At 41.0% G+C, this 15,557-nt stretch overlaps 2 protein-coding genes and 1 long non-coding RNA gene across 7 annotated transcripts in view; 2 read left to right on the top strand and 1 right to left on the bottom strand.

The window, feature by feature from the left end:
- The window catches only part of OPN3 (opsin 3), a 42,074-nt gene extending 32,055 nt beyond the window's left edge, over nucleotides 1–10,019 (top strand). The window contains exons 3-5 of one of the 2 annotated variants that reach the window (XR_011499463.1): nucleotides 5,397–5,648; nucleotides 8,544–9,445; nucleotides 9,883–10,019. Coding sequence is in view for 1 of the 2 variants with exons in the window: in XM_070501624.1 (XP_070357725.1) it covers nucleotides 5,397–5,648; nucleotides 8,544–8,807 (516 nt within the window). In the remaining variant the exon portion in view is untranslated. Of the gene's footprint in view, nucleotides 1–5,396; nucleotides 5,649–8,543; nucleotides 9,836–9,882 lie in introns of those variants that run through there. The other variant, XM_070501624.1, reaches the window with a different exon arrangement.
- KMO (kynurenine 3-monooxygenase) overlaps nucleotides 5,710–15,557 on the bottom strand; it is a 57,188-nt gene continuing 47,340 nt past the window's right edge. Inside the window, exons 13-16 of one of the 3 annotated variants that reach the window (XM_014858923.3) lie at nucleotides 12,602–12,703; nucleotides 12,462–12,521; nucleotides 10,786–10,941; nucleotides 5,710–7,951 (exon numbers count right to left, since the gene is read on the bottom strand). In XM_014858923.3, coding sequence (XP_014714409.1) covers nucleotides 10,798–10,941; nucleotides 12,462–12,521; nucleotides 12,602–12,703 — 306 coding nt within the window. In that variant the 3' untranslated portion in view covers nucleotides 5,710–7,951; nucleotides 10,786–10,797. Of the gene's footprint in view, nucleotides 7,952–9,989; nucleotides 10,942–12,461; nucleotides 12,522–12,601; nucleotides 12,704–15,557 lie in introns of those variants that run through there. The other 2 variants (XM_044762648.2, XM_070501623.1) reach the window with 2 other exon arrangements.
- LOC139042574 (uncharacterized) overlaps nucleotides 12,595–15,557 on the top strand; it is a 29,827-nt gene continuing 26,864 nt past the window's right edge. For both annotated transcript variants that reach the window (XR_011499466.1, XR_011499465.1), the window contains exon 1: nucleotides 12,595–12,713. This is a non-coding gene — a long non-coding RNA (uncharacterized lncRNA). The remainder of the gene's footprint in view (nucleotides 12,714–15,557) is intronic.

Here is a 15,557-nt window from a genome sequence, read left to right as displayed (position 1 = left end):
CCTCCCTCGCTGCTTCTTCCTGCTCAGTTGTCTTCTTCATCAAAACCCTCCAGTCTCGTGCTCTCTCTGCCAAACCCCTCTAGCTTTCGCCTCTTTCTTTTTTTAACCAAACTTAGCCATGCGCGTCACTTGAGGTCATGATTATTGCCCTCGACTTCCATGTTCCACCTTTCTTCATACACATCTATTTTGTAAAAAAGAAAAAATTCCCATATCAACCCAACTGTCTATCTTCTCCATGCCTGTAGTCTGACCACAAAGAGGAGCTGGAGAAAACCCACACTGGGTTCCCAGTGTCCATACTCAGGTGTCCTCTCGGTCGTGTCTAGCAATCTTTGGATCTCTAGATGTTGCACTCTCTCTACGCAATTGCTGCTACAGACCCTCCATTCTCATTTTAAATTCTTTCCCTACTAGCCCCCTCATTCTTATCAAATAATCATGCTTATTTTTTGGGCAAAATAAAGCCGTTATGGAGAAATTCCTCAAATCCCTGCCCCCGTTTATGCAAGCCTCCGTGTTCACACTCCTCCTTCGACCTCTTTCTTCAGTTACAGGGTAATGGGAGAGATCTCTCGGGACCAAGCTGATCCTAGATTCTGGTTTTCCCCCCAACCTCATTCTCTGCCCCAGGGACCTCTCTCAAGTAATAATCTTCTCTTTCACTTATATGTTCAATCTCTCCCTTACTACTCGCTCTTTCCTCTGAATATATAACCATGCTAATTTAATTCAAAAGCAAAATCTACTCTCAACTCCCTCTAGTTATCATTTTGTTTCTCTCCTTGTCACTGCCAACTCACAGAATCCTTAGTGGCTTTCGTGCTGCATCATCACTCATTAAGCATTCGTTTGACCAGTATTTACTGAGTATCTAGAATGCACCTGTTACTTACTGTTATGGACTGAATGTTTTTGTCCTCCCAAAATTCATATGTGGAAGCCTACATGCCCAACTGATGGTATTGGAGGTGGGCCTTTAGGAGGTAATAGGGTTCTATGATGTCATGAGAGTGGGCCCTCATGATGGGACTAGTGCCCTGATGAGAAGAGGCAGGGAGGCCGGAGTGTGCTCTTTCTTTCCCTCTCTCTCCACCATGTGAGAACGCAGAGGAGAAGGCAGTCATCTCCAAGCCGAGCTTGTTGGCACCTTGATCTTAGACTTCCCAGCCTCCAGATCCGTGAGAAGTAAATTTCTGTTGTGTGAGCCACTCAGTCTATGGTATTTTATTATGGAAGCCCAAGCTGACTGAGACGTTTACTAGGCTCTGAGGATCTAACAATGTATAAGATAGAGCCCCTGCCTCAAAGAGTGTAGTTTAGTGAGTTCACCTAGCATTTACCCTCAACTCATTGCAAATTGGCACCCCTTTCCTCTACCACACTCTCACGGAGACAGCCCTCATTAAGGTCATTGATGACCTCCCAAATGTTAGATCCAATGGACACATTTCTGTTTCCTTTTTTTTTATTTGTGACATTTGAGACTTGTGATGCTGTTGACACCTTCCACTTTAACTGTGATTTTCTCCTCCTGTTGTTTCTAGTACCCCATTCTCTCATATCTTTACTGCTAACTCTCTGGCCCCATCTTAAGTCTTTCAAGGGCTTCTTTGCCTCGGGCCTCGCCAGCATTCTCTGTTTAGCTTTCATCTCATACTGCACACTAACCTTGGGCCATCTCACATACCGCCAGGATCTCTCCTTCTAACAATAGCTTGGTGACTTTGAAATCTCTATTTCTGATCAGGTTGTTCTTCTGACCTCTGTCAGATCTTCACAGTCAATTGGCTATTGAACACCTCCACTTTTGGTCCACAGACTTGTCAAATTCAGCATGTGTGAAGATGAATTGGTCATCTTTCTCCCCAAATCTGCTACTCCTCCATTCCCATTCTCAGTAAGTGTTCCTCATTCCTAGCTATCTAAGCCAGAAATCAGGCAGTAATCTTTGACTATTCCTTATTCATGTCTTCCCCTGCATCCAACCAATTATCAATTTTTATCTATTTGACCTCGAATATTTTTCCTTATATCCTTTTTTTCCTCTCCCACTGCCACAGACTCAATTCAAAAAGACTTTAGTTTTTCTTCCTGTATTCTTACTTTCCTCTAATCCCTTTTTTCCATACTGCCACCAGAATAAGTGTTCTCAAAGGCAAATTTTCTCATGTCCCTGCTCAGCTTAAAATCTTTTAGGGGTTCCATTGCCTTCAAGATTAAAAATAGAGGCCAGCCTGGTGGTGCAGCGGTTAAGTTCGCACATTCTGCTTCTCAGCGGCCTGGGGTTCGCTGGTTCAAATCCCGGGTGCGGACATGGCACCGCTTGGCACGCCATGCTGTGGTAGGCACCCCACATATAAAGCAGAGGAAGATGGGTACGGATGTTAGCTCAGGGCCGGGCTTCCTCAGCAAAAAAGAGAAGGACTGGCAGTAGTTAGCTCAGGGCTAATCTTCCTCAAAAATAAATAAATAAATAAATAAATAAATAAAGCCCCTGAGTGTGACTACCAGGTCCTGTATGGCCATCTCTTATCTGCCTGTCCAGTCTCATTTCTTGACACACCCTCCCTCTTGCCACCTGAGGATCCAGCCAGCTTCAGTATTTCTTGTTCCCGGAGCTTGGCATGTGTTCTTCACTTCTTTGCCTTAACACACTTCCTTTGGAACATTCTGTCTCTGCTCCTTACTTGGCTAGCTCCAACTCACCTCAGAAGGCTGAGCTCAGGATCTTCTTGCTCTTAGCCTGTGTATCCCAAAGCTCTCCCTGGTCACCTCCCTCATGGCATGTGTCACCTGTAAAGCAGAATGTTTGTGTGCACGTCCCCCTCATGAAATAGTGAATTCTTCAAGAGAGAGACCCCATCTTATTTATTTTTTCACTTACAGCTGGAACAGTACCTGCATGCAATAGGTGATCAGAGACTATTTTTGGAAGGAGTTACAGGCAGAGGGCGCAGGAAGGGGAAGTGGTGGAAGCACAAAGAGACTTGACTTTAGACTGCGCAGTAACCTCAACACAGAACTTGGTGCCAGCGTTTGCCTCTGTTTTCTTCTCCAGAGGGGTGACCCCCAGCAGCAGTGGACACATAGCTACTCACCTGAGAATGAGGACTCAGTGATGTCTTTGAAAATCTACAGGTGTCTGGATCAATGAGCACTGAGCATCTGCGTTTCTATGGGCAGAGAACACTTAGAGGGAATTCTGGAAAATTTGTCTGAAGCAGTTCATCCTGTAGGACAGATTTAACCGGGATGAGCTTTTGCTTCATTCTTAGCAATTTTGAAAAATATCCTCAAATGAATAAAGATGGGGGAGACATGGAGGAGAGCTCTCTGTTTGGAAAACATTGACTGAGCTGAGTGAAGGAATAGAGAATGATGAAACAAAGAGGCCAAAGAGAGATAAATGAAAAATAACCATGGAAACTTCACATTTACAAACCCAAAAAGTCTGAAACGTTAGTCAGGATCTTCTCCTTATACCAAAGAGGAACTGGGAAAATATAGGCCAATATTTTCATAAATTAACTTCTGTAGCATGCATGTAATCCCAAGATGATAAATGAGTGCTCCGCTTTGATAAATGGCAAGAGAGGATGGGGATTGGCTTGCCCATAAAATGGTACCAATAAAACTGTTGGGCCCCAGATAGTGGGGCCCTGGGGGACAGATCATTGAAATGTGGTTCTATTACTAGTTGATTGGAACTCTGAGGAGTCAAAAATCGTGATTCCTAATATCCTGTAGTATCATAAAAATACATATGCGTAAGATATAAGTTTGTTAGTTTCAAATATAATTCAAATATAAATATTTAATTTCAAAAACAATTCCACAAAGTCTTGTGTGGAACTGGAACCCAACTTCTCTTAACTCTAGTAGGTTCTCCGTTTTAACCTCCTTTAATCTTGACTCTCAGAGAAGGCAACTGAATTGCTCAGCGTCACCCAGGGAGCAGAAGTGGTGAATCTGGGATATAACGCCCGATCTTCTAATTCCAAATCTGGAGCTTTTCCTAGAACTCCACAACCTTCTGAAAAACTCTAAGGAAAACCTCCCACCCCCTAAAAAATGCTGTTCTGAAAATAGAATAATATTTTATCACATTACATAAAATAGTTTCTTTTAAAATAGATAGTAATAGTACCAGACATTTAACACTCACTCTCTCACTCACACATTCTTTCCACTCTAAGAAAAATTAGCCATTTTAATTATCCACGTCTTCTTCTATTCTTTGTCAATATGAATGTGCAATTCTTATAAGAACATAGTTTCTTAAATATAATTTTAGATAATAATTTAGATGTATCAGTTCAAATTTACTTTCAAATACTATAAACACCTGTTCTAACTGATTTACATGGAAGTTTTTTTCCTTAATTTTTATGATAATGCTAGAAATAGAAGGAACACTTAGAGTTTGTTGAAATGCAATAAATTTTGCAGGTTAAAATGATAGACTAAGTCAAAACAGTATGCCAGATTGCTTTTTTTTTTTATCAGTATGTAAACCATTTGTATTTTTGTAGCAAAATTAGCTTCTTAGGATGGTCAGAAATAGCCCTTTAATTTAAGAACGTACTTTTGGTGTACAGGAATGTTCTCCCCCTCACCTAAATAGCACATTTATAGCAATAATAGGAGGAACTTCTAAAGGAGCTTTTATCTGAGAAACTCGAAGAACTTTCAGGCTGTAGGCCGTTAGTCTTCAATACCTTTAATGGGGACAAACCAGGAGTAGGTATGCTGACTTTAGAGGAATGGGGCTCCCTGGGTTTTACCAAGTGCTCTCTCCTGCCACTGAGAAAACCACCTGGGAACAAAGGCCTCCTCCCATCCCACGTTCCAGTCGTCAGCTGTGAGTCGGAAGTCTAAGCAGTCTCCAGTAAGAATTCGTTTGCGAATTAAGTTCTCATCAAGACTGGCTGTAGACTTACCCATGCAGAACTCCTGACATCACAGGTTTGCTGCCTGGTTTGAGAATTTGAGGATTATGCTCTGGATAAACGAGTTTCCAGAATCATGGAGAAATTGCTTCCAATTTATCATGACTCTTTCAAGCCGTCTCTTAGCAACTTGAAGATCAAGGCAAAATAATACATGGTATTGTTCTCTAAATAAATTAGAAAACATTAAAACCCCTTAAAGGATCTAAGAGGCTATGTGGCTCAATGTACTACATCAGAGATGAGGAGGCTGAGACCCAGAGGGGTTAAGGTCTGGGCCCGGCTGTAGGGCCTGCATCAGAAGTCAGGCCCCCAAGGTCCTATTCAGTTCTCTTTCTGTTAAGGTTGGGCTTCTGTTAATGTTGTCTGAATATCTATCAGAAAAACAACAAAGACAGTGGCTCTTTCATTTTCAACCCTTTCCTTTCATTGTTCTTTCTGTAGCTTCGTTGTGTTGAAGATCTTCAGACAATTCAAGTGATGAAGATTTTAAGATATGAAAAGAAACTGGCCAAAATGTGCTTTTTTATGATATTCACCTTCCTGATCTTTTGGATGCCTTACATTGTGATCTGTTTCTTGGTGGCTAATGGTTATGGACACCTGGTCACTCCAACAGTATCTATTGTTTCATATCTCTTTGCTAAATCAAGCACTATATATAATCCGATTATTTATATCTTCACGATCAGAAAGGTAAGCTTTGTAATTAACTAATTGTTTTCACCATGTGGGTAGGATTGTTTGAAAATATAATACTTTTATACAGATTATTCAGAGCAGCTTCAATGATAAAAACCTAAATCAAGAATTTTACAGGAAAGTAAAGGGTTCAGGAAGAAATATAGGATATTCCAAAAGAAAATAATAACAATTCTAAGATTTGCCAATGGAAATTTACACTTGTTAGGTATAATTCTATTAAAATTAATATTTAATTCATCAGAAAACATTTTACATCTAGTAATACTAACAGCCACAATCAAAGTTAATAATTCATGTAAAATTCTTCACTGTACTTTGCAGGTTACACCCTTTATCTTTACAAAACATCATGAAATAGGCACTAATATTATTCCTTATTTTATTTATGGATTTTGAAACAGGTTCAGAGGTTAAATAAATCGTCTGATACAGGAGTTTTTGGTTCCTGAATTTGAACCTGGTTTGCTTGACTCTCAAGAGTCCATGCTCAAAAATCCTCACTTGCGGTTATGGGTTCTGTTAGTCATTGGTTGGGGTGTTATTCACACGCCACGGCCAATGTGTAGCTAAAATTAACTTGGCTCAAGAAACTTCCTCTAGATCTGCTGGGAAGCTTATTATCTGTTTCTGTAGTAGGAAGGTTTTGACTTGATGGTTGTCACTCATGCCTACAAGAGCCCTCATTATGTCTGATTTGAAGCAGAGCCTCTAATTTACAAAGTTTAAAGATCAGAGAATTTAAAAGTTATGAATAATGGTTCATTATGATATTGGAATTTTAAAGTAAGTCATATTAGTTACAGGCAAAATAACCACTCTGACAGCTGAAGCGTTTGGAAGAAGAGGGCACTTTTTAACCTCCCAATGTTCAGTGCTAAATCTCCTCTTTCTTCTTATGCCTTTCTTTTCTCCTGAATGTTGTTGGTTTACCTTCTCCATGAGCTTACTCTTATATGCCTTCAATTTCCTTTCACTGATGGCCTTTCTCTCCCTTTCATGTTGACTCCCATTTGTCTATTTCCTTGAACCCAGAGATGTTTAACTTGGAATCCTTAGATTCTGAGAATTACTTGAATTGGCCTCAGGAGAGCCATTGGAACTCCTGAAATTGTTTATAAATCTTTATTATTATTATCATTATTGGTTGAGGAAGATTAGCCTTGAGCTAACATCTGCTGCCAATCCTCCTCTTTTTGCTGAGGAAGATTGGCCCTCAGCTAACATCCGTGCCCATCTTCCTCTACTTCATGTGTGGAATGCCTGCCACAGCATGGCTTGCCAAGCAGTGCGTAGGTCTGCACCCCTGGATCAGAACCTGTGAACCCTGGGCTGCTGAAGTGGGACTTGCGAACTTCACCGCTGCACCACGAGGCCAGCTCCTATAAAACTTCTTGAGAATATGCACATGTGAATTTTTCCAGTGAGATGGTGGATTCTAGCTTTAATTTTCTGAAGGAGTATAAGATCTCCATATTTTAAGGATTGCCACCTCAACAGGCAAATAAGTACATTTTAAATATAATAACTAACAGTTATTTTTTGTGTCCTTTCTCTGGGCCAATGGGCTATAAACCAGTGTTTTTAAAACTTTAATGTGCATACATCGCAACTGTAGATCTTGTTAAAAAAAGTGTGTATTTCTGATTCAGCATGGTCTGGGTGCCCAAGATTCTGAATTTCTAATGTAGTCTAAAAGACATAATAAACAAACAAGTAAAACAATGGTCCTTACCCTCAATGAGTTTACCATTTATAGGAGAAAACATTTGTTGACATACATACTGTATTTAATCCTTAGAATAATGAATCTTTAGCACTTGACATACGAAACAATAGTTTGGTGAATAAATGAAGTCTCACACAAATATTTTTAAATGTGAGTATAAACTAAATGCTAACTCGTATATAAATGGAGTTCAAAGAAGACAGAAATCAACGTAGCTATTTATTATATTTTTCATTGACATTTCCTGATCTGGGAAAGCCCATGTATTACCATTTTATTTCGCTCTAAACAAAGGGAATAAAAATTAAATTAAGTAACTTTGTATTTATGTTTTATTGGTTATGATAGACTAACTATTGTAACAAAAAATCCTAACATTTCAATGGATTAACAAGAAAGAGTTTATTCCTCATTCAGATCAGAGTCCACGGTCCAGGGTATTTGGTGGAGATGGGATCTGCTCCATGCAGTCACGTAGGAATCTAGGTTTCTTCCATGCTGTGATGTTACCATCTTCAGACCTTGACCTCCAAGGTTCTAGTAGAAGGAGAAGAGCACAGAGGAGCCCCTGAAAGGGGGCAGAGAAATATGGTTCAGTGTTGTACCCGGGACACAGAGATGAGTCATGGGTGCTGGTGAACACTAGCACTCTCTGCTGTAGTCTTTTTTCTCCAATTGATTCATAATCTTGATGGGAAAAAAAAAAAATTCTTCACCTAATTAAGGGAACATAAGTGAGTTCACTAGGCTGTAAACTATGCCAGGAAGGGCCTGTCTGTCTTTGCTGCCCACAATATCCCCAGATTGTAGCACAGTGGCTGTCACCAGTAGGAGCTCACTGAATATTTGTGAATATCCCTCAGAGAAATAGATCTAGCTGCCCTCCTAAAAGGTGCACACAACTTGAATCTATGGAGATTATGAAGTATTGAAATATTCCTATGTGGTCTGGTTAAGAAGAATTATAATAAATAAAAGACATGAAAGAAACTCCAGGGTTGCTTAGCTAGATCTGAGCATTACTACCTTAACCCACACCGACATAAGCTGACAAATTTTTTTAAAAACCCCAATTAAATTCAACTAATTTTCTTGAATGTTAATCCAGATTAAGGGCCAAACTTCTACTTAATATTCAACTTTATTCTCTCTCTGCCCAGTTTCGAAGATCCCTTTCGCAGCTCCTCTGTTTCCGACTGCTGAGATGCCAGCGGCCTGCTAAAGACCAACCACCAGTTGGCAGTGAAATGCAGATCAGACCCATTGTGATGTCACAGAAAGACGGGGACAGGCCAAAGAAAAAAGTGACTTTCAACTCTTCTTCCATCATTTTTATCATCACCAGTGATGAATCGCTATCAGTCCACGACAGTGACAAAATCAATGGGTCAAAGGTTGAAGTAATACAAGTTCGTCCTTTATAGGAATGGCTAGTAATAATGAAAGACGGGGCCTTATGTCGGACACCGCTTTTAGATTTCCATTACAAGGACTATTTGGGAGTCAATCCCCATCTATGTAATATCAACAGAACTTTGGTGGCCCAGCAGGAAATCCGAACTGCCCGTGTGCTCTCTGGCTTCCAGTAGCAATCGAGCAAGACAAATTCTTTTAATTCAATGGGTGCTTTACATAATGACAAACCAGTTGTGGCACAAGATGGATGTCTGGCACCATCAATTTCTAACATGTTGGAAATTTTCATTTCAAATATAGTTTTTAAATGACCATATTTCCCAAGGCACATAATACATTTCTCTCAAATATTTAGCTGTAGAAATAACTTTGTCTCGCACACAGGTGTGAAATAGCTAGAAAATCTTGAATTTCCCGTAGTGTTGGGTCCTATTTAGTGTCACGTCAAATGTTTGGCCAATCAAATTTATGAAAGAGACAATTCTAGGATGAAAAAGAAAATCTCCTAACTTTACCTGAAACAAAAGACTGTTGCTGTCTGTGTAGTAGGATAAAGAGGAATTTCGGATGAATGTGCTGCTGAGCAAGCTCTAGAAGACACTACTGAAAGTATCACAGCAAAGAAAATAGGATGGTGAATTTCAAGGTAAAATCGTGGTGTATAGGTAATCATGCATTAGTAGAGGATGTACACGGAGAAGATGGTGTTGGTGACAGATAGGCGTATATTTCATTTTAAACAGGACCATGGCAGGGTTCCCCTCTCCTTTGAATAATTTCCCACAATTTAGCCAAGCGTTCTGCATTTAGAAAAGGAGTTCCAAGCAAAAAACCAAACAAACCTACATTTGAAGGGAGAGGAAAGTAAGGTGTAGAACTGTAGTCATAAAATGTGATATTTAATCTTCTTTGCTCTTCAGTCAGTTCATTGGGTGATTAATGGTCAGTGTTAGTGAAGAGGCCATTTTTCCATGAGTCGTTGTTTAGAGTAAACATGGATTATCAGAGCTCAAGGATTTCTTTGACAGTATGGAAAAGAAACACTGAATCATTTCATTTTATTGCCTAATTTTTATTTCTTAGGTGACTGTCCTACTGGTCTTCATAATTAATCATGTTTGAAAGACTTCTACATGATTTAGTCGGCCCATTGAAGAAGGAAGAGTGAAAGAAAACATTTTCACTGCATGAACTTTTAAAACTCAAGTTTATTGCTGGCTCTGCCACAGCCTGTAGCTCAAGCATAAGTCGGTAAATTGCTTCTGAGAGTCTGAAATGGAATGAAATATGACTTCATAGTTCTGCAAAGACTGTCTCCCCTTGTTTCCTCTCCACTCTCTTGTTTAAGTAGATATTTAATTTATCACTAAAACCCTCCCTATCCTTCACTTAGTATGGCATTAATAGCCTGTTTTCAATCTTCAGAAGGTAATACTGGCATTTGAAGACTGGGAAATAAAATCCATTCATTTTGTACTCTCTAGAGCACCCGAATTCCTCATTTACATTTCTAGTTTTATCAGGTGAATCTGAGCCCTGTGCTTAGGTCAGTTCCATCCAGGTGATGAAAGTGTGGTTTACATATTAGGCAAATTGTAATTTTTAGTCCAGGGTGTTGAGTCAATCCTTTCATGACCTCTATTGTTTCCTTTAAAGACAAATTGTGATCAGTGTCTTCTTCGAGGCTTCTGGGGCCTTACTTTTTGAGAAGTGAAAGACATCTTAGTCATTACACTGTTACTATATTTAGAATGACCGGGCTTCAGCATAGTGATGTGGGGAAGTTGCGTGTTGCAACTTAAAGTGGTGGGTGGGTTTTTTTCCCAATATTGCAATGAACACAGAGAAATTCTACACTGAATTTAATTATAAGCTGACAAATATCTTCCATTAGTGAATTAAATATGGTGATGGAAACATGGTTTTGATCCTTAGTTTTGATTACAGAGAAATCAAGTATTTGCTACTTCAAAACCTTTATATCACCTGCTATTGACTTCATCCTGTATTCTGGAAGTAAGTGACCCAGTCCCATGGTCTTCTCAAGTAGTCCAGGGTTCTCGGTGACATGCAGCGCGTAAGTAGGTAGGTACTGCTGATGGCTATCAGTGTTCCGAAGAAAAAGAGTCCTTTGTTTATCACCTGCAAAGACAGCAAGAACTCTCGTTTTATTTGTCCAGAGATTGAAGTCTTGAAACAGACTTCATTCTTCAAAGACGTTGTAAGCAAGTTCCTCTTTCTTCTTTGACCTGAAACAGCAATGTAATTGCATGACCATTAGGTCATGTACTGCAGTGTTGGCGCTTCCCTCCTCTCTCTCTTCCCAGAAACAGCTGAATCTGTGTTCTATGTAAGGAATTCTTAGCAGTCAGCCTTTGTACAGCCGTAAAAAACCAACAAACAACCCCCCCCCCCCCCCGCCACAGTTTAGAAAAAAGAGCCATGAACTCTGTCTTAGAAGAGTCCGGTGCTAAAGCCACAGACAGTTCAGTCTCTGCTGCAACCCTGTGCAAAGTCCCCATGAGAAGAGTGATGGGCCTGGTGATCTCTGTGACACACCCAAAGACTTTAAACATGGCATCTTCACCACCTGCAGTATATCAACAACATGAGGTGAGGCTCATTCTAGCCTGGATTAGTGCCCTCCTGTATCATCGTGGCCTCTTTCTGTCACTGAACTTACTGCCTGCATTCGAACTGCCTGTCACTGTCTGTTTCCCCTGCCAGGCTTTTAGCTACTTGAGGTCAGGGACCCTATTTTATTCATCTTTGTATGAATAAGTCTAGATTCCTTCCAATCCATTGTCCACACAGCAAAGTAATCTTTCCAAAATCTGCGCCTGAGTCTATTAGCCTCCCTCAGTCTCCCTGTTTCCCTCAAGGTAATATTAAACATCTTTAAGGCCCTGCTTACCATTCCAGCTCCACCTGTGGCCGTTCTCACATGGACCTGCTGCCTTCCAGCTCCATCAGAATACTCGCCATTCCCAGTCTGGACATGGGAGAGGTTTCTTCAGCCTCCCCTGTCCTGGCCCACCCCCATTCTCTCCAGGGCAGTGTGTGCCTCTCCACTGCAATTGTCCATCTCCCCCACTAGTCTCTGAGCTGTGTGAAGGTCAGGAACTGCTTCTTATTCATCACCATGTCCAGCTCAGTGTCTGCACACTAAATAAAACTATTTGTTGAATGAATGAAGTCGTAAAAACTCCAAAGTCGAAAATCAGGAATCTCAATGTCCACTTACTGTCATCTCTGGGTCAGCTGCCCAAAATAACTGTAGCATGGCATTACATTGTGTTTTAAAAGTGATTGAATTCTGTCTAGTTTTACAAACTAAACCCGTAAGAGTATTGCGTGGGGCAAAAGTCATCATTAAATAAAAGTAAAAAGTCACATTGCTAAAATAGATAGTTTAGAAATACTACCATCAATTTCTTTTTTCAATTTCTTCCCTTCAAAAGCTCGCTCTCTCTCCCTCTGCCTCTTATTTGTAATTTTGTTTGTCAGGCACTCTGCCTTCTACCCACCCAAGGCATTTTTTATTTGCAGGCAAACATTTGGTGTCAATCCCATCATGTCTGTGTTTGCCTGAGGTAAACATGACCATAACAATATAAGCTTCAAGACATCAGATTAAAAATAAAAGTGTAATCTGTTCCAACCTTTTTTTGCCAATGCCAGCGCAGCACAGCCTCATGGTATCTTATTCTGGAAAAGGTGACCTGTAAGGAAATTTGAAAAGTGTTCTTTAGTGACTAAACATAAGATTAAAGTGAAGAAAAGTCTTACATCTATGTCTTACCATGGTATAGAGAGGAATAAACGTTGATGGCATAATGGCATGAAGAAATCTCTCAATATTCTTTTGGAAGATGAACCACCTTGAGTTGACATGTGCTCGCATCTGCAAAAAGGTAAGAGTCTTATAGAATACCTTGAACAAAGTACCTTTATTTCTTTACTATAACTTATTATTGTTCTTCATTCCCATTCATTACAAGGCCAGACACAAAGTAGTCACATAAATTCTTATTTCCTTAGCAGTCATTCCCAGTCCTTTTCAGTAAATGTCAATGGTATAGGACATTACCTTGAAAAGAAAGAATAACCGTACAAAACCTGTTAGAGAATTCTGTTTTGCTCAGGCAGAGGGTTTGTTTAGCTGGATCTGCAGGCAGTCTGTGAGCTCAAATATTTGACTAATTGCTGTTGCTTCCTGGTTGTGTTTATCGCAAGGAGGAATCTGTTTAAAGCTGTGTTTTTCTTGACCTACTTCATATTCAGGACAAATATTGTGTTGTAGCTATATTATTTTTAAAGACACAGGCAAGGTACATCAATGAAGGCTTTTCAATATCTTATAGAACTTTCTTCACCACCTATGAAAAAATCTGCTCAAGTTGAAGTCCATTTTATTTTTTCTGTTTTCAGGAGAGATGGAAAATAGCTACACTCCTTTCTTTAAATTTATCTTGTAGGAAGAGGGTGTCAAGATGGCAGTGTAGGTGGGCTCTGAACTCACCTCCACCCACAAACACAAAGTTACAACTATTTTTGGAAAAATTGCCCCTAAGAGATAACTGAAAACTGGATTAAAAGAACCCCCACAATAAAGGACAGTCTTGACTGAGGTGGAAGAGGCAGAAATTCCTGTCTGGAGAGAAAAAAGCCACCTTCGCAAGCCATGGAGCTTCACAGCTGCCTGGCCAAGAGCTACCCTAAGGTACCCAGCCTTACCTGGAGGAGTGGGGGACCTGAGCAGGGGAGTGTTGCCACTATAAGCATTCTTCGGACTCAGCACAACTGAGACAAGTCTCATAATAGCTGGCTTTGCTTGGTTTTAACTACAGCAGGGAATACACCCAGAAAAGATATGGGACATAAGCAGAAAAAAGCCAGCTCTTAGAGGGCCTACATATAAATTCACCCATTTTGAAAAGCAACCTAAAATCACCAGAAAAAAAGGTGCACAGTCCTTTGGTGAACAGAGACACACCTGGTAGGCTCTGGGTGCATCTTGGTGAGAGGTGAGACCTCTCCAGGGACTGAGACATTGGTGGCAGCCATTATTGTGACCTAGTACAGGTGTGCTGACTCAGACAGTGACAGATGCCATTGGAGATCTTCTCCTGGCCTGTTAGCCAAGGGTCTGCCCCATCTGCTAGACCAGCAATTTAATCCAGCTCAGCCAAGGCAGGCAGCCCTCCCCAAGGGACTGGCCCCACCAAACAGAAAGCCACTGAGCAACTCTTTGGCCTGCATAGACTGGGTGACTGGATCCTCTGCAGGCAGGTGAGTGGGTCCCCCTCTGTGGGGCAGGGTGTGTGTGAGGAGTGGGTGGAGAGTGTGGGACATTGGTGTAGTGTGTGTGGGCCTCTGCAGTGGGGCAACTGGGTCCACTCCAGCGGATCAGGAAGTGTACGTGGGCCAGGACTGTGGTGACAGTGGGTGTGGACCTGTGAGCTGTGGGGCTTATCAGTGGCAGAGGCCTGTGCTTTTCAAACAGCCACATAGGGGATTAGCCTCACCTTCCAAAGCCTGAAATAATTGGGTATGCCTGTCCCAGGGGCCAGCCCCACTCAACTGAAATCCTGAGAGAACTGACAACAGCCTTGCAGGCCAGAGGCCTACAGCAATTTTAAGCCCCTGAACTTAGCAACCAGCCATACTGGGGACCTACTCACTTAACAGAAAAAGTTCAACAGGAATGTGCTATTAGACCTTGCAGCCAACTGTGCAGGGGCTCCCCAAAGCTGACAAACTGACTGAAGGGTCCATAGCAGCTGAGCACTATAAACAGCTGGCCAGGGAGGGAAAGCCTAGACTTCCTGGGAACCTGCAGCAAGAGCAACCCTGCCACAACAGAAGGACACATGTAGCCCACAAAGGGGTCACTCCTGGAATGTTTGGAACTGGTGATGAGAAGGAAGCACACTGCTGGGCCTCATAAGGCATCTTTTACATAAGGATATCTATCCAAGATTGGGAGATGTAGCTCACCTACCTATCACATAGATATAAGCACAGAGAAAGAGGCAAAATGAGGAGGCAAAAGAATATGTTCCAAGCAAGGGAACAAGACAAAACCCTAGAAAAAGAACTAAATGAAACAGAAATAAACAAGCTAGCTGGCAGGGAGTTCAAGCAAAAAGTCATAAGGATGCTCACCAATCTTGGGAGATGAATGGATGAACACAGTGAGAATGTCAACAGAGAATTGGAAAATATAAAAAAGAACCAATCAGAAATGAAGAATACAATACTGGAAATGAAACATTCACTAGAGGGACTTGATAGCAGATAGATGATACAGAAGAACGGATCAGTGAGCTGGGTAAAAGACTAGAGGAAATCACCCAAGCTGAACAGATAAAAGAAAAAAGAATTTAAAAGAATGAGGACCATCTAAGGGACCTCTGGGACAACATCAAGCACACTAACATCTGTATTATAGATGTCCCAGAAGGAGAAGAGAGAGACAAAGGGGAAGAGATTCTATCTGAAGAAATGATAGCTGAAAACTTTCCTAACCTAAGCAAGGAAACAGACATCCAAGAATAGGAAGCACAGAGAGCACCAAACAAGATAAACCCAAAGAGGCCCACACCAAGACACATTGTAATTAAAATGCCCAAAATTAAAGAGAGAATCCTAAAAGCTACAAGAGAAAGGCAACAAGTAACACACTAGGGAAACCCCATAAGGCTATCAGCTGGCTTCTCAGCAGAAACCTTACAACCTAAAGGAGTAGCATGATA

Source organism: Equus asinus, chromosome 30, assembly GCF_041296235.1.
Source record: "Equus asinus isolate D_3611 breed Donkey chromosome 30, EquAss-T2T_v2, whole genome shotgun sequence".
Lineage (NCBI taxonomy): Eukaryota > Metazoa > Chordata > Mammalia > Perissodactyla > Equidae > Equus > Equus asinus.
Note: the sequence above shows the minus strand (reverse complement) of the source record. Positions and strands in the feature narration are given on the sequence as shown.